This window comes from Scyliorhinus canicula, chromosome 11 (assembly GCF_902713615.1).
Source record: "Scyliorhinus canicula chromosome 11, sScyCan1.1, whole genome shotgun sequence".
Taxonomy (NCBI): domain Eukaryota; kingdom Metazoa; phylum Chordata; class Chondrichthyes; order Carcharhiniformes; family Scyliorhinidae; genus Scyliorhinus; species Scyliorhinus canicula.
The window spans coordinates 128,245,567-128,271,131 of NC_052156.1; the positions used below are offsets into that span (position 1 = coordinate 128,245,567).

General features: G+C 44.5%; 1 protein-coding gene across 7 annotated transcripts in view; it reads left to right on the forward strand.

Moving 5' to 3' along the window:
• Positions 1-25,565, forward strand: part of gramd4a (GRAM domain containing 4a) — a 233,247-nt gene that overhangs the window by 77,682 nt on the left and 130,000 nt on the right. For all 7 annotated transcript variants that reach the window (XM_038811399.1, XM_038811396.1, XM_038811397.1 and 4 more), the window contains one exon: positions 22,969-23,089. In XM_038811399.1, the coding sequence (XP_038667327.1) occupies positions 22,969-23,089 (121 nt within the window). The remainder of the gene's footprint in view (positions 1-22,968; positions 23,090-25,565) is intronic.

The window sequence follows — 25,565 nt, forward strand, 5'->3', positions numbered from 1 at the left end:
TTGGTACGGGCTAAGGGGTCAAGAGTGTCTATTCTCGTAGCGAGCGTTGGTTGGACACTTACTTGTCGGTGTAGCTGTTGGCCAGGCCTCTCCTTCTCACTGTCAAGTTCTTAGAAAGCTGCTGCACAGGTGTTCTGCTGGGAGGGCCGGCTAAGAGAGCGAACTAAACTTGGGACCTGACTTTTATAGGTCCCAGGGACTTCGCGCCCTTTTGGTTGAACCCTGATCCTACTGTCAATCGATTGAGGAACTTCTTCACCCAAAGGGTTGTGAATCTATGGAATTCCTTGCCCAGTGAAGCAGTTGAGGCTCCTTCATTACATGTTTTTAAGGTAAAGATAGATAGTTTTTTGAAGACTAAAGGGATTAAGGGTTATGGTGTTCGGGCCGGAAAGTGGAGCTGAGTCCACAAAAGATCAGCCATGATCTAATTGAATGGCGGAGCAGGCTCGAGGGGCCAGATGGCCTACTCCTGCTCCTAGTTCTTATGTTCTTATGATTGGGTCTCATCCCAATCGATTGGGATGAATCCCCCAATACTGAGGCTGTCCCGCGATCGCGGGGCAGTTCTTCCTAACTGGTTTGTTTCCTTTTGTTTCAGACCCCGTTGGCGCCGGGAAGTCTGACCTGCCGTAGAATGTCCCAATTGTAGCTAATCGTTGTATCCATTGTTCCCGGGGATCGCTTCATTAATATGCAAACTGCTGGTTTTGGTGCTGTCTGCTTTCTTTGCAGCCAGAATACACATGAACTTCTGCAAACTGCTTGTCTCTTTATAATTGTCCAGTTTTCCCTGCAACCTTTGTAAATCGCCATTTTGGGTCGGGAAGTGGCCAACTTCGGTGGCTACAGGTCTCTCCCCCCTCCCTGTATTTTGAGGTTACAGCCTCTTCCCACATCCCTGACATACCCTCATTTTTTTTATTTTGAAGTACTCTCGCTCGCTGCATCCTTCTCCTGAACTCTTGCAGAGCGTGGGGTTGGACAAAGAGCAGCTTTGACAGTTATTTTAAAGAAAAATGGATTGTAGCAGACCCAGCTTGGCATTGCTGCACCATTGGGATTCGAACTTCCACAAGATCAGGATTCTGGCGTTGGAGCTGATGTGGCAGTCCAGGAGAGGGAAGTGGCGAGATGGTGAGTCAGGGAAGAGGAGGTTCAGTGAGAGGGTGTATCGGGGAGAAGGGTGAGGCCACAAAGTGGGGATGGTGAGGCCACAAGTGGGGAGAGGCCACTCCAAAATGGCAGAAATTGGATCACCTTGGAAATGACTTTAAAACAAATCTCTGAAATTGCATTACAATTGCAATGCTAAATGGGCTAAGGCTAAGAATTACAGAATCTTTACAGTGTAGAAGGAACCTATTCACCCATCTAATCTGCACTGGATCTCTGAAAGAGCATTCTACCTCGTCCCACTTCCCTCTCTTATCCTTGTAACCTTGCACATTATTTATTTTCAGAGAGCAATCCAATTCACTTTTGAATACCTCAATGAAGCTTGCCTCCACCACCCTCAGGAAGTTTGATTCCAATCACCCTCTGGGTGAAAAATGCTTTTCTTATGTCACTGTTCCTCCTTTTGCCAGTCATTTTGAATGCTCCCTTGAGTAAGAACAGTTTCTCACTATTTTCCCTGTCCATACCCCTCAGGGTCTTGAATATCTCTATCAAGTCTCCTCTCTGTTTTCTTTTCTCCAAGGAAAACAGTATCAACCTCTCCAATCAATTCTCATAATTACTTCTTTATCCCTGGAACCATTCTTGTGAATCTCCTCTGCACTGTCTTCAATGCCTTCACATAATTCCACAAGTATGGCACCAAGGACTTGACACAGTACTCCAGATGTAGCCTAACTAGTGTCATATGTAAATTCAACACAACCTCTTTACTCTTGTACTTCATGTATAATAATAAATTCATTAATAAAGCTAAAGATTATATGTGCTATTAACTTCTCTCTCAGCATGTCTTGCCATCTTCAATGACTTATGTACATATACACCAAAGGTCCATCTCTTCCTGCACCTTCTTTAGAGTTTGTCCCTCTATTTTATACTGTTTTTTATATTCTTCCTGACAAAATGAAATACTTTACACGTCTCTGCATTGAACTTCATCTGCCCCTTGTTGTTTTGTAGTTCAGGATTGTCCTCATTGCAGCTGACAATGTTTCCAATCTTCGTAGTATCTGCAAATTTGAAAATCATACCTCGAACACCACAATGTGGGTCATTAATATCTAGCAGGAAGAACAAGAGAGTCCCAACATTGACCCCTGGGGAACTCCACTACAAAACCTTCCTCAATCTGAAAAACTAACATTATCTCTTTTCTCCATATCAAAGGTGCAGCAATGGGTACCCGAATGGGTCCTAGCTACGCTTGACTTTTTATGGGGTATGTGGAACATTTCTTGTTCCAGGCGTATCCGGATCCCCGCCCACAACTTTTTTACCGGTACGTTGATGACTATTTTGGTGCCGCTTCATGCTCTCGTCCGGACCTGGAAAAATTAATCAACTTCGCTTCCAGTTTCCACCCCTCCATTACTTTCACCTGGTCCATCTCAGACACTTCCCATCCCTTCCTTGATTTTTATGTCTCCATTTCCGGTAATAGACTATCTACTAATATCCACTACAAGCCCACTGACTCCCATAGCTGTCTGGATGACAGCTCTTTGCACCCTACACCCTGTAAGGACTCCAACCCTTTCTCTCAACTCCTTTGCCTTCGTCGCATTTGTTCGGATGATTACCGTGGGGCAGCACGGTAGCATGGTGGTTAGCATAAATGCTTCACAGCTCCAGGGTCCCAGGTTCGATTCCCGGCTGGGTCACTGTGTGCGTGGGTTTCCTCCGGGTGCTCCGGTTTCCTCCCACAGTCCAAAGATGTGCGGGGTTAGGTGGATTGGCCATGCTAAATTGCCCGTAGTGTCCTAAAAAAAAGTAAGGTTGTTGGGTTACGGGTATAAGGTGGATACGTGGGTTTGAGTAGGGTGATCATTGCTCGGCACAACATCGAGGGCCGAAGGGCCTGTTCTGTGCTGTACTGTTCTATATTCTATGCCACTTTCCAAAATGGTGCTTCGAAAATGAGTTCCTTCTTCTTCAACCGTGATTTCCCACCTACAGTTGTGGACAGGGCCCTCAACAGTGTGTGGTCCATCTCCCGCGCCACTACCCTCGCCCCCTCCTCTCCCTCCCAGAACAAGAATAGAGTCCCCCTCTTTCTCACATTTCATCCCACCTCTCCTCCACTATTTTCGCCATCTCCAGCATGATGCCACCCCAAACACATCTTCCCTTCACTCCCTCTGTCAGCATTCCGCAGAGACCGTTCCAACATAATCTAGTCCATTCCTCCACCATACCCAGTACATCGCCCATGGTATCTTCCCATGCAGTCGCAGAAGATGTAACAACTCCCCTTTACCTCTTCCATGCTTAACATCCCAGGCCCAAAACACTCATTCCAGGTTAAGCAGCGTTTCACTTGCATCTCTTCCAATTTGGTCTATTGCATTCGCTGCTCCCAATGTAGTCTCCTCTATATCGGAGAGACCAAATACAGACTGATGATCACTTTGCTGAGCACCTTCGGTCTGTACCCATTCAGGACCATGACCTTCCTGTTGCTTGCCATTTTAACAAAAGACCCTGCTCCATTTCCACATATCTGTCCTTGGCCTTCTGCAATGTTCCAGTGAAACTCAACGCAAACTGGAGGAACAACATTTCATCTTCCGGTTAGGCACGCTACAGCATTCTGGTCTCAACATCGAATTCAACAACTTCAGATGATTAGCTCTACCCAACCTCGACCCATTTGTTTTCATCCCATTATATTTTAAATGTCTTTTACCATTTCTTTCTTTCTTGTCTTTCTTAATAGATGCTGCCAGACCTGCTGAGATTTTCCAGCATTTTCTCTTTCGTTTCAGATTCCAGTATCCGCAGTAATTTGCTTTTATTATATGTGCAGGGTAGTTGGATTAGCCATGCTAAATTGCCCCTTAATTGGAAAAAATGAATTGGGTACTCCAAATTTATATTAAAAAAAATGTCTTTTGAAGATCCATGTACACCACAGCGTTGTCCTTATCAACTGGCTAAATGCCCTCGAGGCGGGACTCTGTTCCAGTTCCATAAATCACATCCCTGAATTGTTCTGTCATAGAGCCTCCTCTTTCCAATTTTAGATGTTTTGAGGAGAAAAAAAACTGTTAAATGTCTCGGGCCAATTCAAATGCAACTAATTACTTTGTGGGTTATGAAGCAATCATTTTATATAGAGTGACATCCCACAAACGCAAAAGAACTAAAGGAGAAATTGAGGATTAATTTCTTAAGAGGTTTGTTAATACCTGAAAAGGTGGTGGATTGAATTCCTTAAGAACCAACACCATGTGCTGTTGTGCTCATCACTGAGAGTGCTGTGCTACCAAATGAGCAAAGCTGAAGCAAAGTCTTGCTTTGAACACCCACACCTCTGCCAAAGAATAATGACATGCCGATTCCTCCCCCACTCCCTTCCCCACTCAGTGTAGTAATTCTGTTCTGCAAGTAAATTTGCACACTACAAAGCTACGAATTGTCTGCTAACGTTCATCGTTGTGAAAGAGTCTTTGGATCATTTATGTAATTGAACGCTAAAAGTTTACTAATTGCCTGCAGATTATTTCATTTTGCTGTAGAGGGTTTTATTGCAAAGCCAAGAATAAGACTTAGAACATAGAACAGTACAGCACAGAACAGGCCCTTTGGCCCTCAATGTTGTGCCGAGCCATGATCACCCTACTCAAACCCACGTATCCACCCTATACCCGTAACCCAACAACTCCCCCTTAACCTTACTTTTTCTAGGACACTACGGGCAATTTCGCATGGCCAATCCACCTAACCCGCACATCTTTGGACTGTGGGAGGAAACCGGAGCACCCGGAGGAAACCCACGCACACAGGGGGAGGACGTGCAGACTCCACACAGTCAGTGACCCAGCCGGGAATCGAACCTGGGACCCTGGAGCTGTGAAGCATTTATGCTAACCACCATGCTACCCTGTTGAGCAGTTTAAACAATGAAAGCATGAGTAATTTGGAAGATGCTTTCTGATATCAAAATTGAGCATTCCACAGTTATCAAAATAATTTCCCTGAAGTCTAACTCAGAATTGTTGTTTTTGGTTGAATTATTGATTTCAGTTAACAGTTATTCTCTAGAAATTGGCGGGGGGGGGGGGGGGGGGGGGGGAAGGAAGGGGAGGGGGAGGCGGTTTAGGTCAGAGGAACAAGGTGTGATGAATGGTATCAGGTGCTGTACCATTTTGTGAGTCCGACTTAACCGAGGACTCTGACTACCCGCAACTAGGAGCGATCACGCTCGATCAATCGAAACACCTGCGGAACTCAATGATGCGGGTGCGAATCAATGGCCACAACACTCCCTGCCTATTCGACTCTGGGAGCACAGAGAGCTTTATCCATCCAGACACGGTAAGGTGCTGCTCTCTGCGCACCCACCCTGCCTCCCAAACTATCGCCCTCGCCTCTGGGTCCCATTTGGTACAATGACCTCGCAATTCAAGGCGCTGAATACACCTGTTTTAAACTCTACATCCTCCCTCAACCCTGCTGCTTGGTCTGGACTTTCAGTGCAGCCACCGGAGCCTGACATTGAAGTTCGGCGGACCCCTGCCCCCACTCACGGTATGCAGCCTGGCGACACTCAAAGTTGCGCCCCCCCCCCCCCCTTCGCGAACCTCACTCCCGACTGTAAGCCCGTCGCCACCAGGAGTCGCCGGTACAGTACCCAAGACATGACTTTTATCAAGTCAGAGGTTCAGCGGCTACTAAAAGAGGGGGTCATAGAGGCCAACAACAGCCCTTGGAGGGCTCAAGTATTGGTAGTCCGCTCCGGGGAAAAGCAACGAATGGTAGTGGATTATAGCCAGACCATAAACCGCTTTACGCAACTCGATGCGTACCAACTTCCCCGCATAGCAGAAATGGTGACTCACATCGCCCAGTATCGGGTATTCTCCACGGTCGACCTAAAATCGGCCGATCATCAACTCCCTATCCGCCCAGAGGACCGCACGGCTTTTGAAGCAGCCGGTCGGCTGTTTCACTTCCTCAGGGTCGCTTTTGGTGTCACAAACGCAGTCTCCGTTTTCCAGAGGGCGATGGATCAAATGGTGGACCAGTACGGCTTACGGGCTACCTTCCCGTACTTGGACAACGTCACCATCTGCGGCCATGACCAGGAGGACCACGACGCAAACCTGAGGAAGTTCCTCCAGACTGCCTGGGCCCTCAACCTCACGTACAACAAAGAGAATTGCGTGTTCCACACAACCCGGCTAGCCATCCTCGGCTACGTCGTGGAAAACGGGGTCCTAGGCCCAGACCCTGACCGCATGCGTCCCCTTAAGGAACTCCCCCTCCCCCGTAGCCTCAAGGGACTCAAACGGTGCTTGGGGCTTTTCTCCTATTGCGCCCAGATATGCGGACAAAGCCCGACCACGGGTTTTCCCCTGACGGCTGAGGCCCAGTCGGCTTTCAGCCGTATCAAGGCCGGCATCATCAAGGCCGCCATGCACGCGGTGGACGAAGCCATTCCCTTCAAAGTAGAAAGCGACGCATCAGACGTCGCCCTGGCTGCTACACTCAACCAGGCGGGCAGACCAGTAGCGTTCTTCTCCTAAACCCTCACCACCTCGGAAATTCGGCACTCTGCAGTCGCAAAGGAGGCACAAGCCATAGTGGAGGCCGTGCGGCACTGGAGGCACTACCTAGCTAGTAGGAGGTTCACCCTCGTCACCGACCAACGGTCGGTCGCCTTTATGTTCGATAACGCACAACGGGGCAAAATAGAGAATGACAAAATTCTGAGGTGGAGGATAGAGCTCTCCACCTATACGTACGATATTAAATACCGCCCGGGGAAGCTCAACGAGCCCCCAGATGCCCTGTCCCGAGGCATGTGCGCCAACGCGCAAAAAGACCGCCTGAGAGCCATCCACGATGACCTCTGCCACCCGGGGGTCACCCGGCTTGCCTACTTCATCAAGTCCCGCAACCTACGCTACTCCACAGGGGAGGTCAAGGCCATGACTAACGCATGCCAGATCTGTGCGGAATGCAAACCACAATTCTATCGACCAGACAGGGCCCGCCTGATAAAGGCCTCTGGGCCCTTTGAGCGACTAAGTGTGGACTTCAAAGGGCCCCTCCCGTCCACCAACTGCAACATCTATTTCCTCACCGTGATCGATGAGTTCTCCCGCTTCCCTTTTGCTGTCCCCTGCCCCGATATGACCTCGGCCTCCGTGATCAAGGTACTGCACAGCATCTTCACACTGTTTGGTTTCCCCGCTTATATCCACAGCGACCGGGGTACATCGTTCACGAGCGATGAGCTGCGTTGATATTTGCTCAGCAAGAGCATCGCCTCGAGCAGAACGACGAGCTATAACCCGTGGGGAAACGGGCAAGTGGAGAGTGACAACGCGACAGTTTGGAAGGCTGTCCTAGCCCTACGGTCAAGGAGTCTCCCAATCGCCCGCTGGCAGGAGGTCCTACCCGATGCCCTACATTCTATTAGGTCGCTCCTCTGTATGGCCACGAACGAGACCCCTCACAATCGTTTGTTTGTCTTCCCCAGGAAGTCCACCTCTGGGGTTTTGCTTCCACGTTGGCTGACAACTCCGGGACCAGTCCTACTCCGGAGAAACGTGAGGAGCCATAAAACGGATCCCATAGTCGAGAGGGTCCAACTGCTACACGTGAACCCTCAATACGCCTACGTCGCGCACCCCGACGGCAGGCAGGATACCGTCTCCCTGCAAGATCTGGCACCCGCTGGCTCGCCCACCGACCCCCCCCCCTCCTGCTGACGCTGCCCTCCCTGCACCGACTTCCGACCCCATAGCGCCCCCAGTCGGCGCCGCCACCGATCACCCTAGTCACCCCGGATACCCCCCCCCCTCCCGCCAAGGCGGGCAAAGGCTCAGTCAACCGTGCTCCCGGATATACCACCGTCAAAACCGTCCGTATCCACGGCACCACCACCGGAGCGGAGAAAGCGCGGACGGTCAAACCACCCACAAGACTGAACTTATAACTCCACTTCACCCCCAACGGACTATGTGTTTTTTTTAAACAGGGGGTGAATGTGATGAATGGTATCAGGAGCTGCTGTAATGGTACCTTACCTTTAATGCATTGGCCCTTTAAGACCGGGCTTGGAACCCTGGGGGACTCCGCCTCTGGCTCCGCCCCCAGCAAACGGTATATAAGATGAGGCTCACTCGGTAGCATGTGATGAGCACACTTCTTGGCTGCTGTTCAGTTCTCTGATGATTAAAGCCTTTAAATTACCAATCTTCTCTCCTGTGTCGTAATTGAGGGTATCTCACAAGGGCGGAAGGTTTTGTATTTTTCTTTGTTCTTTAGTGTAGAAGATTTTTGTTTCGATGGGCAGCATGGTCGGTGCCTGGCTTGGAGGGTTGAAAGCCCTGTTCCTGTGCTGTACTTTTCTTTGTTCTTTGTAAATGGGAACACCACTAGCTGCCTGCAGTTTCCCCTCCAAGTTGCACAGCATACCAACTTGGAAATATCTCGATATTTCTTTATTGTCACTGGGTAAAACTCTTGCTGCTGCCTCCCAAACAACAGTGGGTGTACCCACAGCACAAACTGAAGTGGTTTAAGAAGAAACTCACTCCCAACTTCTGAAGGAAAACTATAGATTAGCAATCAACGCAGGCCTTGCCAGCAATGCTTGCCTCCTTCCCTTGAATGAATAAAAGAAATCCACTAAACCTGAAACTATTCCTTTTAGCTCCCACTAGCTGCAGTTAAAATCCACTAGAAACCTAGAATTCTACTGGAATCGTAGAGTCTTAACCACAGAAGCCAGTTATTTGACCAGTTATGCTGTGCCTGCTCTTTGAAAGAGCTGCCCAATTTATTTCTACACCTCGGCTTATTCCCCACAATCCTGAAAATTAGTCCAATTCAAGTGCATGTCCAATTCCCTTTTAGAAACTCTTGCGGAATATGATCCATCACCCTTTCAGGTAATGTGTTCCAGATACTAACAAACCTCTATAAAGAAATCTCTTCTCAATTTCCCCTTTAGATCCGTTGTCAATTATTTTAAATCTATAACTTCTAGTTGCCCACAAAATTGCCAGAGAAAATAGTTTTTTCCCTACTTGCCTATTTGAACTCCTGAGAATTTTGAATAACTCTATTAGGTCTTACCTTCTATGTTCTAAGATGAACAGACTCCACTTCTCCAGTCTCTCCACATAACTGATCTGCTTTGTTCCTGGTATCTATCAACCTGGTAAACCACCACCGTACCTACTCTCCAGCGCATAGAAATGTACACACTGATCCAGCTGAGACCGAGGCAGTAAAGGTTTGTGTGATTTATTTGTTTGTGTATAATGTCCCTACTTACTAAAAATCCCAAGATATGCTTTCTTAACTGCTTTATAAACTTACCCTGCCAACTTTGACGATTTTTAAATCTGCAATCCCAAGTCCCTCTGTTCTCGTATGCCCTCAAAATAGTACCATTTAAATTATATCATCACTTCATACACATCTGCACTAAATTCTATCTGCCATGTGGCTCCCCATTTCACCGATATGTGTCCTCCCAAGGCCTGTTACTATCATGCTCCTATTATGTTCCCAAGTTTTGTTTTGTAAATTTGTACCCCCGACACACAAGACCAAGTCATTTGTGCCCAACAAGAGAAGTAGTTGTCCCTCGGGGAGCCCATTGTTATCTTCCTCCCAGTGAGAAAAATATTAATTCACCACACTCCGCTTCCTACCTCTTAGCCACTTACAAATAAAAGTTACCACTAAATTCCTTTCACGAGCTTGTATTTTGCAAGTAAGTTTGTTATGTGGTACTTTATCAAATGTCTTAAGTCCATGTACGAAATGTCTACAGAACAACCGTCACCAACTCTCTGATACCTCATCAAAGCACTCAATCATGTTAGATCTGATTTGCTGTGAAGAAATTCATGATGACCGTTTCTTCTTTAACCCCATGCTTTTCCAAATGAGAGTTAATTTTGTCCTTGATGGTCTCTGGTAGATTTTCGAACAATGATGTTTGGAAAGAGAAGATGCTAATCCAGTTAGTAAGTTTCAAGTTGATACACTCACAAGTACTTAGTCAGTATTTATCTCATTTAAAATGTCATTGTCCTCCAAATGCAAGAAAACATTACAGATGATTATTTCTAATGTTTAAAATATTTTTAGTAACATTATTAAATTATATTTGGGTAAAGTATTTTTTCCAGAAGTATTTTTATAAGTACGAAAGTTGCTTCATTGATTTTCCTTGAGGAATTTGTCTGTATCTGGGAAATTTGCTTAGGTGCTGTTAGCCAAGTCAGGCTTGCAATCAATAGACTCTCATCCAAACCTTTCTGTAATTGGGCACATTGTACTCTTTTCTGAACCGCATTCGTTAGTATTCATGAAAGCTATCACAGAGCACAGACGTAATTAAAGTATTTTTCATGTCTTGTCAGAATCAATGCTAAAATTTCCCCTTCAAGTTCACCGTATGGATTTATCAGGCATTTGCAGTTTACACCCACACATAGTTATAAATATTACTGGAGTTATAAATATTTCTGGAGCAGTTAGAGATCCTTTAAATTTCAACGAAGCAGACAGAAACAAACTGGCTAATTAGTAGACAAAATAAATCCCTTTTCCCATGATCTAAAATTAAACTTAGCTTTATTATTTCTGACACCTGGGATAAATCCATTCTGGAAATATTGCTCTGTTGTTTTCTTGTGAAAATTTTGAACTGATCAGTATGTGAGATATTGGTGCCAGAGAATGGAATAATTCCTATTTTAGAGATCATGCCCGATGGTTCGATGCAAAAAAAAAAAGATTCCTTCCCCAGCCTAACAAACTACCTCGATAAAATACACCAAGGTGATCTTTTCCTAATTGAACAACATGTTATACTGAAGCTTCTCTACTAATCGGGGCAATTTTACGTCATGGGCTCATGGGTTTTATACTGGCTCTTTAAAATCAGCAGACAAAAAGTATTTCTATCCCATGGAATGAATTTGAAACCAGATCCCAGATGTAAAAAACCAAAGTTGAATCCACTGTAACCCCCAGTCCCCATTTTAAAAAAACATAAGTGAAAACCGAAGTGAGCACTGCAGCTTGGACTCCCATGCTTCAGTACAGAATGGATAAAATTAGGAATGGATTATTATAGAAGGATGGCAAGACTAGAGATTGTGAACTGGTGAAGATGATGGACAGTCAAGAAGTCCTTTTTGAACTTTAATGTTGTATCTAAAGAGATTATCGCAACAATTAAAATAATAGCATAAACAAAAATAAAGCTGAGAGTAAGATTCAAAATAAATGGTCATAGTTTTGATATCAGACAACAACCTTTTTAAGCCTAAAAATGTGGTAGAGGCAGATTCAATCATGGCTTTTAAGAAATTGAATATGAACCAGGAGAGAAGAAATTGCAATGGTGCAGGGTAAAGGTGGATGAATGGAGCGAGCTGAGTTCTTGCAAAGCAGTGGTGCAGACACGACAAACCAAATAATCTCCAGTGCCGTAACCATTCTGATTCTTCATTCTATTAACATGGGGGAGATGGTGGCATGGTGATAATGTCACTAGAATTGTGATCCAGAGGCTCAGGCTAATGCTGTGGGGATATTGGTTCAAATGCCACAATGACGGCTGGTGGAATTTGAATTCAATTAATAAATCTGGAATATGAAGCTCGTCTCAGTAATGGTGACCATGAAACTATGGTTGATTGTTGTAAAAACTAATCTGGTTCACAAATGTCCTTTGAGGAAGGAAATCTGCCATCCTTACCCAACCTGGCCTACATGTGACTCCAGATCCACAGAAGTGTGATTGACTCGTAACCTGACCTCTGCAATGGCCTAGCCAGCCATTCCATTCAAGGGCTATTTGGGTTGGGCAACAAAATGCTGGCTTGCCAGTGACAACCATATCCCATGAAAGAATGTTTAAAAAGTTACATTATTTGGCTCTCAAACCCCGTTTTTGAGGGCAGGAAGTGTGTCTATCAGCAAAATGAAATATGACATAATTTGCAAGGGAACTGTTGCTCATGCCATGATTCATGCCAGGTCCTGCTTGCCCATTTCCCCTGTGCTCAGTGACCTATATTCACTCCCGATTTAATCAGCATCCCTCAATTTTAAAATTCATATCCCTATTTTCAAATCCTCCCATGTCATTGGTAGCATAGTGATAACGTGACTGGGTGAGCCGATAACCAAAAGACCTGGACGAATACTCTGGAGCCTTGAAATTCAATTGATTAATAAAAGCACTAAACTAAAAAACTTGTCTCATTAATAATGATCATAGGGGAAAGTATTGCTTTCAAAGTTCGAACAGATAGGGAGGAAAGGACGGCTAGGCAGCAGCTAGTCGACTCCATACTAGAAGTAGACCGTAAATACTCTGAGGCCCCAAGCGTAGAGCTCATGGCGGAGAGGAAAGAGCTACAAAAGAACTTTGATCTGCTCTCCACCAGGAAAGCAGTGCACCAACTCAGCCAGGCACATGGGACCCTATACGAACACGGAGACAAAGCCAGCCGCCTGTTGGCACACCAGCTGAGAAAGCAGGCAGCTACCAGAGAAATTGCACAAATCAGGGATACCAGAAAAGATTAACAAAACCTTCAAGGCTTTTTACCAAGGGCTGTACACCTTAGAGGCCCCAATGGTGGAGTCCAGGATGAAACGGTTCCTTGATGGACTGGACATACCAGTCGTGGGGGAGGGCAGAAAACAGGCCTGGAAGCATCACTAGCAGTGGGAGAGATAATGGACAGCATTAGCTCCATGCAGGTGGGAAAGGCGCCGGGACCTGACGGGTTCCCGGCGAACTTCTACAAAACATTTGGGACAGCACTGGCCCCGCACCTGCGGGAGATGTTCACAGACTCGCTAGCGAGCAGCACACTGCCACCTATGCTAGCACAGGCCTCAATCTCGCCGATGCCTAAGAAAGATAAAGACCCAACGGAATGTGGGTCATACAGACCCATCTCACTGCTGAATGCAGATGCCAAAATACTGGCCAAAATCCTAGCCAAAAGGCTAGAAGACTGCGTACCAGAAGTGGTCGCAGAACACCGGATGTATTTTGTCAAAGGTAGCTACCCTCTAGCATCAGACACCTGCTGAACGTGATAATGACCCCATCCGGGGAGAGAACACCAGAGGTGATCGTCTCTCTAGATCAGGGGTGGGCAAACTTTTCCGTGCAAGGGCCACATTCAGAAATTCACAATTTTAAAGGGCCGCATAGTATATTAAGTAAAATAATTACTTCACCCGGTTATGATTCTGGGCGCCTCATATAGAACATAGAACAGTACAGAACAGGCCCTTCGGCCCTCGATGTTGTGCCGAGCAATGATCACCCTACTCAAGTCAACGTATCCACCCTATACCAGTAAGTAACCCAACAGCACTTTCTAGATGCAGAAAAGGCCTTCGACAGGGTTGAATGGAAATACCTCAGAGGTACTGGAGCGGTTCGGGCTTGGAACAGTGTTCACCTCCTGGGTAAAACTCCTATACAATGCTCCCATAGTGAGTGTACGGACCAACAACACCAACTCCCGATACTTCCAGCTGCACAGGGGCACCAGACAACGATGCCCACTGTCCACGCTGCTGTTCGCTCTAGCGATCGAACCATTAGCAATTGCTCTCAGAGCAGCAAAAAGTTGGAGGGGGATCCAAAGGGGCGGCAGAGAGTACAGAGTCTTACTCTATGCCGATGACCTGCTCCTCTACATTTCGGACCTACAAAGCAGCATGGACGGAATCATCACGCTCCTGAAAGAGTTTTACGCCTTCTCCGGCTACAAACGCAACATGAGCAACAGCAAGATCTTCCCGGTACACCCAAAAGGAGGGGGGGGCAGTACTAACGGGATTGCCGTTTAAACAAGCCCGACACAAATTCCGCTACCTGGGGATCCAAATAGCCCATGACTGGAAAGAGATCCACAAATGGAACCTCACCAGCCTGAGAGACGACGTACAAAAGGACCTGCAAAGATGGAACACACTCCCACTCTCCCTCACGGGAGAGTCCAGACGATCAGAATGAATGTGCTGCCCAGGTACCTCTTCCTACTTAGATGGATCCTCAATCTACATCTCCAAGGCCTTTTTCAAAGCACGAGACAAACTAATCATGGCGTTCGTATGGGGGGAACCTATAATTCTGCCACTGGGCGGCGACGGCCGAGCGAATAAGGGGATGCATCAAGGAGCCAGAAACTGAGTGGGTGCGTGCAGAAGGGCTACATACATGCTAAACAGAGGCAGCAGCATTCTATATATAGAGCTAGGTGATTTCACAACCATTGGGTGAGAGCAAGTTCTGCAGTGGACAATTAAATAACAAAGAGGAGGAGGATCTGCAAATATTCCCATCCTTCGTGATGGCAGAACCTAGTTCAAGACAAAACTGAAGTGTTTGCAACTATCTTCAGCAGACTAGCCAAGTGGGTGATTCATATCTGCCTCCTCCTGAGGTTCCCATCATGTATATAATTCTTCAGACAACTCGATTCACTCTGTATGAGATTAAGAAATGGCTGAAGGCATTGTCTACAGCAATGGCTGTGGCCCCTGGCAACCAGTTAAGCAAGGTGTTTTTTCTACTATGAGAACTGTCAATCTTTTAAGTGCTTCCTATTTGTTTTTATGTTATCCAAAATATTTCCCTCTTCTAACTATAAATAAAACCATAGAATAGAATCATAGAATTCCTACTGTGCAGAAGGAGACCATTCGTCGAGTGTGCACCAACCCAGAGAAAGTGCAAACTCCACACAAACTGTCACCCAAGGCTGGAATTTATCCCGCATCCCCGGCGCTGTGAGGCAGCAGTGCTGCTAGCCATCGTGCTGCCTGCAAAATATACTTTAAGAATTGTGCTCTGAAGGAACCCCTTCCAGTAGTTATGTCAAGAATATGTTGGTGTTCTGATCATTTTGTTTGTATTCCAAGTCATCTTCATTCAACACATTATGTATAGTTAATTTCATCTGTCCAGTCCGCTGGAATCAATCTTTGCATGGCAGCTTGGACAAGTCCCCAAGTCATTGACGGCACTCAGCGACTCTTCCCTGGTTTGGACCGCCTCTCAAAGCAGTTTACCGGGATATGGCCACTGTTGCATGTTAACAACTACTTGCGGACACAGGTAAGAGCTGGGTGAAGGTGAGGACCAATGCAGGTACAGGATGACGCACTATAGTGCAGCGAGTCCGCCTGTGGGAGGCGCTACTCCTCCCTTGCATCCCTTTGAATGTGTTAATTGAATAGTAAATGCTGTGTGATTTCATAGTTCTATTATATTCATTATAAAGACCATTTCACACTATTTCTTCTAATGTGTGATTCCATATTTTGTCTTTTGAATTGATATTTGAGCCATTCTTTAAGCAGCATTTTAAAGTTTATAATTGCTAGTTGGATCTGAGAGATTGAAGCTTTGCAATTCGAAAGGTGAAAATAATCAGTTCACCATTGCCTTCCAGTATTATTCTTGTTTGTCATTTTTCATGCTCGTGGTTTATTTTTCTGTAATTTGGTTGCAGTGTGGCTGTGTAGGCGAGATTGAGTCATTACAATTTGTGCTTTATAATTAGTCTAATAATGGCTAAACTCCTCCCAAAGAGAGACACACTAGCAGTACTGGATATTTTGAACATGATGCACTGAAGGGTATTCTATAATCGGTTTTGCAGAACACCAAAGTCTGCACTCTGCAATGTAAGTCTCACTGTAATATATTAAAGGATTGTATTTAGTTAATACATTTATCAAATTGTCTCACTTTGTCTGTTTGTCACATACCAATATTTTTCCTTTAACACTTGGTTGACTGGTTCAAACTAAACAACATCAATTAAAAGCAGAATGTAAAAATCAAAAGCCAAGAAATAGTTAGAAAATTTGGCAATAAGAAATGGCTAACATATTCATGTTGTCACTATGACCACCTATTTCCAGCTCTGTAACATGGCCTAACTTTGCCCTGTCTCAGCTCATGAGTTACTGAAACGCTCATTCAGGCTTTCATTATCCCTGGATTTGACTATTCCAATGCACTCCTGGATGTACTCCCACATTCTATACTCCATAAATTTGAGTTCACCCAAAAATCAGCAGCAAGTCCCATTCTCCTAACACCCACGTGCTCGCTGACCTACATTGGCTCTTGGTCTAGCAACGTTTGGGCTTTAAAATTCTGTTACTACTTTTCAAATCCCTCCCTGACCTCACCCCTCCCTGTCTCTCTAATCTTCTCCAGCCTCACAAGTGCTCCCCAAATTCTGGTCTCTTGTGCACTTGCAATTGTAATTGCTCCACAATTGGGCGCCATAGCTTCAGTTGCCTCAACCCCAAGTTCTGGAATTTCCTCTACATCTCTCTGCCTCTCTTTCCTCCTTTAAGTTGCTTGTTAAAAACTACCTCTTTGACTGATATCTCCTTATGTGGGTTGGTGTCATACTTTGTTTTATAATGCTCCTGTGAAGCATTTTGGGATGTTTCGCAACACCAGGTTAAAATGCAACAGGTTTGTTGTGCCCACCCCAGTTCAACGCTGGCATCTCCACATCAGGATGTTTCATGACACTGAAGGTGCTATAAGAATGTAATCAATCCAGATTAAACAATAGAATAAGTGAACGCATTGAAACTGCAGACGTGATGACATTTGATTTGATTTATTGACACATGTACCGAAGTACGGTGAAAAGTATTTTTCTGCGGCCAAGGAACGTACACAGTATGTACATAGTAGACAAAAAAAATAATCGACAGAGTACATTGACAAATAGTGGGGAAGAAGCTGTTCCTATGTCTTGATATGCGGGTCTTCAGACTTCTGTATCTTCTGCCTGATGGAAGTGTCTGAAGAAGGCAAAGTCTGGGTGCGAGTGGTATCTGATAATGCTGTCTGCCTTCCTGAGGCAGCAGGAGGTGTGGACAGAATCAGTGTGCAGGTGGCAAGCTTGTGTGATACATTGGGCTGAGTTCACCACACTCTGCAGTTTCTTGCGATCTTGGGCCGAGCAATTGCCATACCAAGCTGTGATGCAGCCCGATAGGATGCTCTATATGGCACATCTGTAGAAGTTTGTGAGAGTCGATCAGACATGCAAAATATATTTAGCTTCCATAGGAAATAGAGACGTTGTTGGGCTTTCTTGACAGTTGCATCAACGTGACTGGACCAGGACAGACTGTTGGTGATGGTGACCCCCAGGAACTTAAAGTTTTTCCTACTAATGTGACTGATGTAATATGTACGTAAAGTAAGGCCATGTGAAGTGAGGTACATGCTGATTGCACACTACATTGATATGAGAGCAATGCACTCCCTCAGCATCCAATCAAGCATAACTATTTATTTTCTACATGAAGTTGATGCCTGTTCTATTAGTATATGAATTATTAAGCATTTTCTATAACTTGTTATGAAATATTTGGCATGTATTAAATCTATTCAATATTATTCCAGAGTCATAGTTAGTGAACATGCCCGACTTCAATCTTACGGCCAACTGAGATGAAGGAGGGCCACTCATGCGGCCCACTCACGAGCCTAGGTTTCCCATCACTGATGTAGACATTCTCACAGCAAGAACACGAAAGAGAAAGAATTGGCCATGCAAATGTTAGAGGAAAATAATCAGCCAAAAATTAATGCAGATGTAGAAACACAACATTTTGAAGAGATCTTAGGAATTTGTAAATTAGGGCTGCTGAACATCTTCCTCTTACTGTTGACAGACTAGAGTAATGCCCAGTGAGCTACGCCCTATGTTCTTTCCCAATTTCTGTGAAAACTCGATGTCCTCTCTCTACTGATGCCAGACCTGAGGGCATCTTCTCGCACTCTGCAGCTGAACACCATCCCTGATAATTAGTAGTTATTGTAACTACTTATAATTAGAGGTTGCATCCAATCAAGTTGTGTAACTTGTAGATATCTTACAGTGTATCCTCAGATTTTGAAATAGCAACTGAGAAGACTTAAATACATGATATACATGCTCAATGATGGTGTGGCCCAGCACATCAGTGCAAAAGACCAGGCCGAAGCATTTGCAATACCTTCAGCCAGAATGTGCTGAATGGATGATCCATTTCTACTTTCTACAGCATCACAGATATCATCCTTCAGCCAATTTGGTTCACTCCACATGACATCAAGAAACTGTTGAAGGCATTGGCTACTGTAAAGGCTATGACCACATCCCGGCAGTGGTACTGAGGACTTCTGCTCAAGAACTGGTTGTGCCCTTAGTCAAGCTATTCATGAAAGGGGGGAAACAGAAAGAAGGAAGCTACATGCCAGTTAGTTTAATATCTGTCATTTGGGAAATGCTAGAATCCATTATTAAAGAGGTAATAGCAGGAAATTTTGAAATTACAAATGCTATTGGGCAGATTTAACCTGGTTTTCTGAGAGAGAAATTGCATTTGACAAATTTATTTGAGTTCTTTGAGGATGAAGAAAGGTGGACTAATATGCAGTGTATTTGGATTTCCAGAAGGCGTTTGATAAGGTGTCATTTAAAGGATCCTGCAATTAAGGGGCATGTTAGCACGATCAATCCACCTAGCCGGCACATCTTCTTGGGTTGTGGGGGTGAAAGCCACGCAGGCACGTGAAGAACGTGCAAACTCCACATGGACAGTGACCCAGAGCCGGGATTGAACCTGGGACCTCGGCGCTGTGAGGCAACAGGGCTAACCCACTGCGCCACCGTGCTGCCCCTGGGAGTCACTACTGACCAGAAATTCAGCTGGAGTAGTCAAGAACAGGTTAGGAATCCTGTGGCAAGTAACTCATCTCCCAATTCCCCAAAGCCTGTTCATCAACTACAAGGTACAGTCAGAAGTGTGAAACTCTCCCTTTGCCTGGATGCATGCAGCCTCACGAGGCTTGACAGCATCCGGGACAATCCCGCTTGATGTCACCCCCCACCGCAAAACATTCTTGCTCTCCACCACTGCATAGTGCAGCAGAATGCATGATCTACAAGATGCATTGTAGGAACAGGCGCCTTAGACAGCATCTTCCAAAGCCCCCTACCATCTAGAAGGACAAGGGCAGAAGATACATGGGAACACCACCACTTGGAATTTCCTATCCAGGCTACTTACCATCATGACTTGGAAATATATTACCGTTCCTTCAACGTTACTGGGTCCAAATCCTGGAACTCCCTCCCTAACAGCACCCTGGGTGTGCTGACTGCACATGGACTGCAGCAGTTGAAGAAGTCAGCTCACCACCACCTTCTCCAGGGCAATTGGGAATGAGCAATAAATGCTGGCCTGGCCAGTAACACCCAAACCTTGAGAATTAATTTTAAAAAATCCAATCCAACTCATCAGTAAAGTGATGGAATTTTGTTGCCGTTGCTATGAAACAGCACTTTCACAGCAATACCCGACTAACTGGCACTCAGTTTGGCTTCAGTTGGTTTGAGCACTTGGCTCTTGACCTCATTATAGCCTTGGACACAAAATTGACAAGAAGAGCTGAACTCAGAGCTGAGAGTAATTTCCTTGGCATCAGAGGAGCATTTGACCGACTGTTCAATCAAAGAACCCAAGTAAATGGGAGCCAGATGGAAAATTCTCCACTGGTTGGAATTATACCTCACACAAAGGAAGATGGCCATGGTTGTTGGGGACCAATCACCTTAGTCCCAGACGATCTCTGCCGAAGTTCCTCCTGAGTAGTATCCGTTTTCAACTGCTCCATCAATGACCTTTCTTCCATCATAAAGTGAGGAGCTGGGATGTTAGCTGATGACTGCATGGTGTTTTGTAACATTTGCATACTAAAACAGTCAGTGTCCATATGCAGCAAGACCGAGACAATATTCAGGTTTTGGTTGATAAGTGGCAAGTAACATTCACACCTCTCATGTGCCAGGCAATGGCCACCTCCAATGACAGAATCTAGCCATCTTCGCATGATGTTCAATGCATTACCATCCCTCAATCCCTCCACTGCTCAACGTCCTGGAGGTTACCATTGGCCAGAAACTGAACTGGACCAGTGATATAAATACTGTGACCACAGAGCAATCCAGAGGCTGGGAATTCTACGGCAAGTAACTTATCTCCTGTCTGCTCAAAATCTGTCCTGCATCTACAAGGCAAGTCAGGAGTGTGATGGAACATGCTCGACTTGTCTAGATGAATGCAGTCCCAGTAACACTAAAGCTCAGTACTATCCAGCTCAAAATAGCCCACTTGATTGGCACTTTTTCCACCACCTTAAATATTCACTCCCTCCATTGCCGTCACGGAGGCAGCAGTGTGTAGCATATAAAAGATGCACTGCGGCAACTAGTGAAGGCACTTCCTGTTTTGCAGCCACCACCCCTTTGAAGGGCAAGGGCAGCAGATATATAGAAATGCCATCTGCAAGTTCCTCTCCAAGTCACACTCCATTTTGACTTGAAATACATGACCATTCTTTAAAAGCCACTGCATCAAAATTCTGGGGACAGGTACATGGGAGTGGCTGCACCAGAAATACTTCAGTGGTTCGAGGCAGTTAGAGTGGGTAACAAATGCTGTCCTTGTCCGAGATGCTGACATCCTGTGAAATAATTAAAATAAAAGGTTTTTGAAAAAGAAATCCATTGAAAGTTAAAGCCATGATTTTCAGACTAATGGGAAATGTTATATACGTACAAAACAGTGGTAAAACTTCCCAAATATTCCCAGTATAACAAAATGCAGCTGATTGAGTAACTGCTAATCACCTGCGCTGATGGCACTAAATAGCTTTATGTTCCGATTTGATATATTTATTGACTCTGCATTTGCAATGTAAACAAATCTGCTACAGGTCATTTGGATTTTAAAGTGTCCTGCATCTTCTGTGCATTTTGTTCACCTAGTTGAACATCATATTTTCTACATTAAAATTTTACATCACACTTGGTTTTGAATATGCAAGTTCATAAAATTCTAAAAAGATTACGTCACAGCTGAGTAGTTAGGGAAAATATCAATCGCACATAAACAAATTGTGTAAGAATGCAGTGATTGAGGAGCCTTGGAGCTTGACCTTGTCCAACAGGCACTTGCTACTTGCTTGATGGGAGTAGTTTTACAGGGACTGTTTTAAAGGTATCTCCAGGTAGGGGGGAGTGAAAAGGAATTTTCTAGTGATGGGGGTAGAAACTGTTCCGGAGGTAGGGCCACTACCACTGCCACAAAGTTCCTGAGTACAAGAGTAAGGAAACATTGCTACAATTGTGCAGGGCATTTTGGTCTCCTTATCAAAGGAAGGATATACTTTACGTGGAGGCAATCGGGAGCAGGGATATCTTGTTGCAATTATACAGGGCTTTGGTGAGACCACACCTGGAATATTGTGTCCAGTTTTGGTCTCCTTATCTGAGGAAGGATGGTCTTGCTATCGAGGGAGTTCAATAGAAGGTTTACCAGACTGATTCCTGGCATAGTGGGACTGATGTATGAGGAAAGATTTGAGTTGGTTCGGATTATATTTGCTGGAGTTTAGAAGAATAAGAGATCTCCTAGAAACCTACCGGACTCGACTGGATAGATCCAGGAAGGATGTTCCTGATGACGGGGGAGTCCAGAACCAGAGATAACAGTCTAAGAATATGGGCACTGAGATTAGGAGAAATATCTTCACCAAGGGCAGCACGGTAGCATGGTGGTTAGCATAAATGCTTCACAGCTCCAGGGTCCCAGGTTCGATTCCCGGCTGGGTCACTGTCTGTGCGGAGTCTGCACGTCCTCCCCGTGTGTGTGTGGGTTTCCTCCGGGTGCTCCGGTTTCCTCCCACAGTCCAAAGATGTGCGGGTTAGGTGGATTGGCCATGCTAAATTGCCCGTAGTGTCCTAAAAAGTAAGGTTAAGGGGGGTTGTTGGGTTACGGGTATAGGGTGGATACGTGGGTTTGAGTAGGGTGATTATTGCTCGGCACAACATCGAGGGCCGAAGGGCCTGTTCTGTGCTGTACTGTTCTATGTTCTATGTTCAAGAGTGGTGAGCCTGGTAAGCCTGTGATATTCTCTACCACAGAAAGCAGTTGAGGCCAAAACCTTTTATGTTTTCAAGAAGGAGCTGGATACAGCTCTTGGTGCTAAAGGGTTCAAAGGATATGGTGGAAAGCATGAAAAGGTTACAGAGTTGGATGATCAGCCATAATCCTATTGAATGGTGGAGGAAGCTTGAAGGGCCGAATGGCCTACTTCTGCTCCTAATTTCAATGTTTCTATTTTTCTCTGACAAGACTAATTTCTTGGATCAGGAGATAGCCTATAATGAGACATTGAGTAGAATGGGACTATAACCTCTGGAATTTGGAAGGATGAGGCTGAATTTATTGAAACAAATAAGACTGAGGGGATCTGACAGGATAAATGCAGGTTGATTATTTCCACTGGCTGGAATTTTGGAATTAGGGGACATACTCTCAGGGTAAAGGACTGATCATTTAAATCTGAGATGAGGAAGAATTTATTCACTCAAAAGTATTGAGGCTCCTTGGCGTTCTCTACTCCAGAGGGCTGTGGATGCATGTCAGTTGAGTTCTGGATAAATTATCTAGCAAGAATATGGTGTATTGAACAATTACTTGGATCTTATTGATTCACTTGAGGGGAAATCAGCAGATTGAAGTAGTGTCTTGCGTTAAGCCATATCAGCAAAAGTTCGTTGGTTGCAGCATTCAGCCAGTTAAATCACAATCTCAAGTACTGTGCAGTTTTTGACTCTGATTCATGCAAATTGATTTTGGTAGATATCTTTCCTGTAAGAATTTTCATTTTTGTTACAGGCAGGCCCAGGGGCACCGATTATGGCTTCAGGAATTCAAGATTTTAACAGGACAGAATCTGAACGACTGAATGAAATCAAGGGACATCTTGAAATAGCGCTGTTAGAAAAGCATTTTTTACGTAAGTTATTTGTAATATTTTCATTAGATGATAGTGAAGTTGCTGTATATATGGTTCCTGTACTTGCATTATATCAAATTAACTACATGGAAGAAAACTGTTGGTATTCTATTGTAAAAGGCATTTAAACCAAATATATTGTTCCTAATATTTTCTGCAAACTTTTGAGAATTTTTTTGCAGACTGTTTTACGTATAAACCAGTGTGTTTTAGGCTGCTCCACTGCACCATTATTTATACAACAATACTTAGTGCTGCTCTGATTCTGCTTCTAGTTGCTTCATCCTGATAAAGTGCAGTTCATTTTCATATTATAAAATGAGGAATAGAATAGTTACGAAGCTAGATAGTTCAGGGTGTAAAGCAGAATAATAAGGTCCTGGTATGGTATTGCTTCTGTTACTTATGTGCTTCCTAGCTCTAAATCAACCATGTACTGCAGCCATTTTAGCATTTCACCATGTATTCTTGTTCTATATCGTAGGTTTCAAATTAAACCCCTCTGATTCTGATGGGGACCTTTTGAGTCCATAATTGTAATTTCATTTCTCTCTCTCGTTTTTTACTGTTCTGGATTTGCTTGGCATAATTTCTGGTTTTGAAGTCTATTTTTTTTGTGCTTACAATGGCAGCATTGTTGTCCTTTCGATAGCTGAGTGTGGCTTTGAGGAGTTAATGCTGCGGAGAATCCCAGAATAGTATCAACACTTGCATTTAAGTCAGGAATGTCAATGTTTGCAGGGAGCTATTTGTATGGAAAAATTTGGAAAAGATTATTCTATATACATTATGAGAATATTTTTCTCCATTCTTCCTTCTCCAAACGTTATAGATCACCTTGATGGATCTGAGCAGGCAAAATGTTGAGCAGCTGGAAATTCCATCATGGCATTACAGATCGGCTGTGCCATTTATGATCCTATTTCTGTGTTGAATATAGGCTGTTATCACCTGCATCATGCTATTCATTTTTCTGACCCTGCCATTCAAGATTATTTTAGATCAGATATAGATTAGGAGTGTGAAATATTCTATTAATATGGCACTTTCACTTTTGTTTTTTTTATTCTTGTTCTGGTCTTGGGTGTGACTACTTCCATAAATCACTGCAAATCTCCGGGACAGAAATAAAAAAGAAAGATATGTACTGCAGGTCATTTGGAAACATCAAAGATCAGTCCTGCACTTCTCATGTGGCTATTGGAAAGATCACAAAGTCATTAAAAGCAAAGTAAAAAGGCCCAAGTCAGAAACTTATATTTGCATAGGTATCTGGGACAGTGCTCCTCTAGTCAGGATGAAAAATATGGGGGCGAAACCCCATGTTTGGGGCCAGTCAGAATTTGAATGAAATACCTCTTGGGACAGTCTTCCCTGAAAGTTGGAAGCTAAATTACATAGCAGTTTTTGCAGGCATCATTTGTCTGGAAAATAGGTTAATGCCAAAATAAATTATTAACTCAGAAGGGATGAGGCATGGGGTTTACGTTATTTTCATTTTTGACAAATGAGACTGAGTGACTTAAGTGGAATTTTCTTTAGTGTTTCTCTTTGTATATTTGACGTTTGCAAATAAAATAAATTTGCGATGCTTATCCGGCCTGGTCTCACGAAATAAATATTTTTGATTTGCCTTTGAAAAGATTTGAAAAATGTATGTGAGGCATGTGGGGAGATGTGATATGAAAGATCAGATCACAAGGGGTTCTTGTTGCAGCCCCAGTTTACATTGGTCTATAATTAGACAGAGGACATGCTCAGGACTTCACTGATTGTGAGTAAGCAACACCGTATACCTGAGAATATCTGCATTAAACCTGAAAGTTCTAATTCCCTGTGTTGAAGACATTACGATCATTGTGTCCACGATCATCTGCCAAAGGCATGAAATCTATGCAAGTTTTCAATCTTGATTCTAGGAGCAGAGGGCCAGTGTCTCAGATACCTTTTCTATCAGGGAATTGTTAGCCAGTCTGTCAACCAAATTGACTACCCCCTTTTCAAAGAATACATTCTTAGCGAGCATCTGTGCAAGTCAATTTGTGTAGCATGGGGAGCCATTGGAGCTTAGACAATGGAGTGTGGGTCTTGATGCAGTTAGGGAAGGAGACATGATGTTTTTATAATAATCTTTCTTGTCACAAGTAGGCTTACATTAGCACTGCAATGAAGTTACTGTGAAAAGCCCCTAGGCGCAACATTCCGACGGCTGTTTGGGTACGCCAGAGGGAGAATTCAGAATGCCCAAATTACCTCATAGAGTCATAGATGTTTACGGCATGGAAACAGGCCTTCGGCCCAGCTTGTCCATGCCGCCCAGTTTCTATCATTAAGCTCGTCCCACTTGCCCGCATTTGGCCCATATCCCTCTGTACCCACCCTGCCCATGTTACTGTCTAACTGTTTTTCAAAAGAAATAAATTGTACCCTCCTCTACCACTGCCTCTTGACAGCTCGTTCCAGATGCTCACCACCC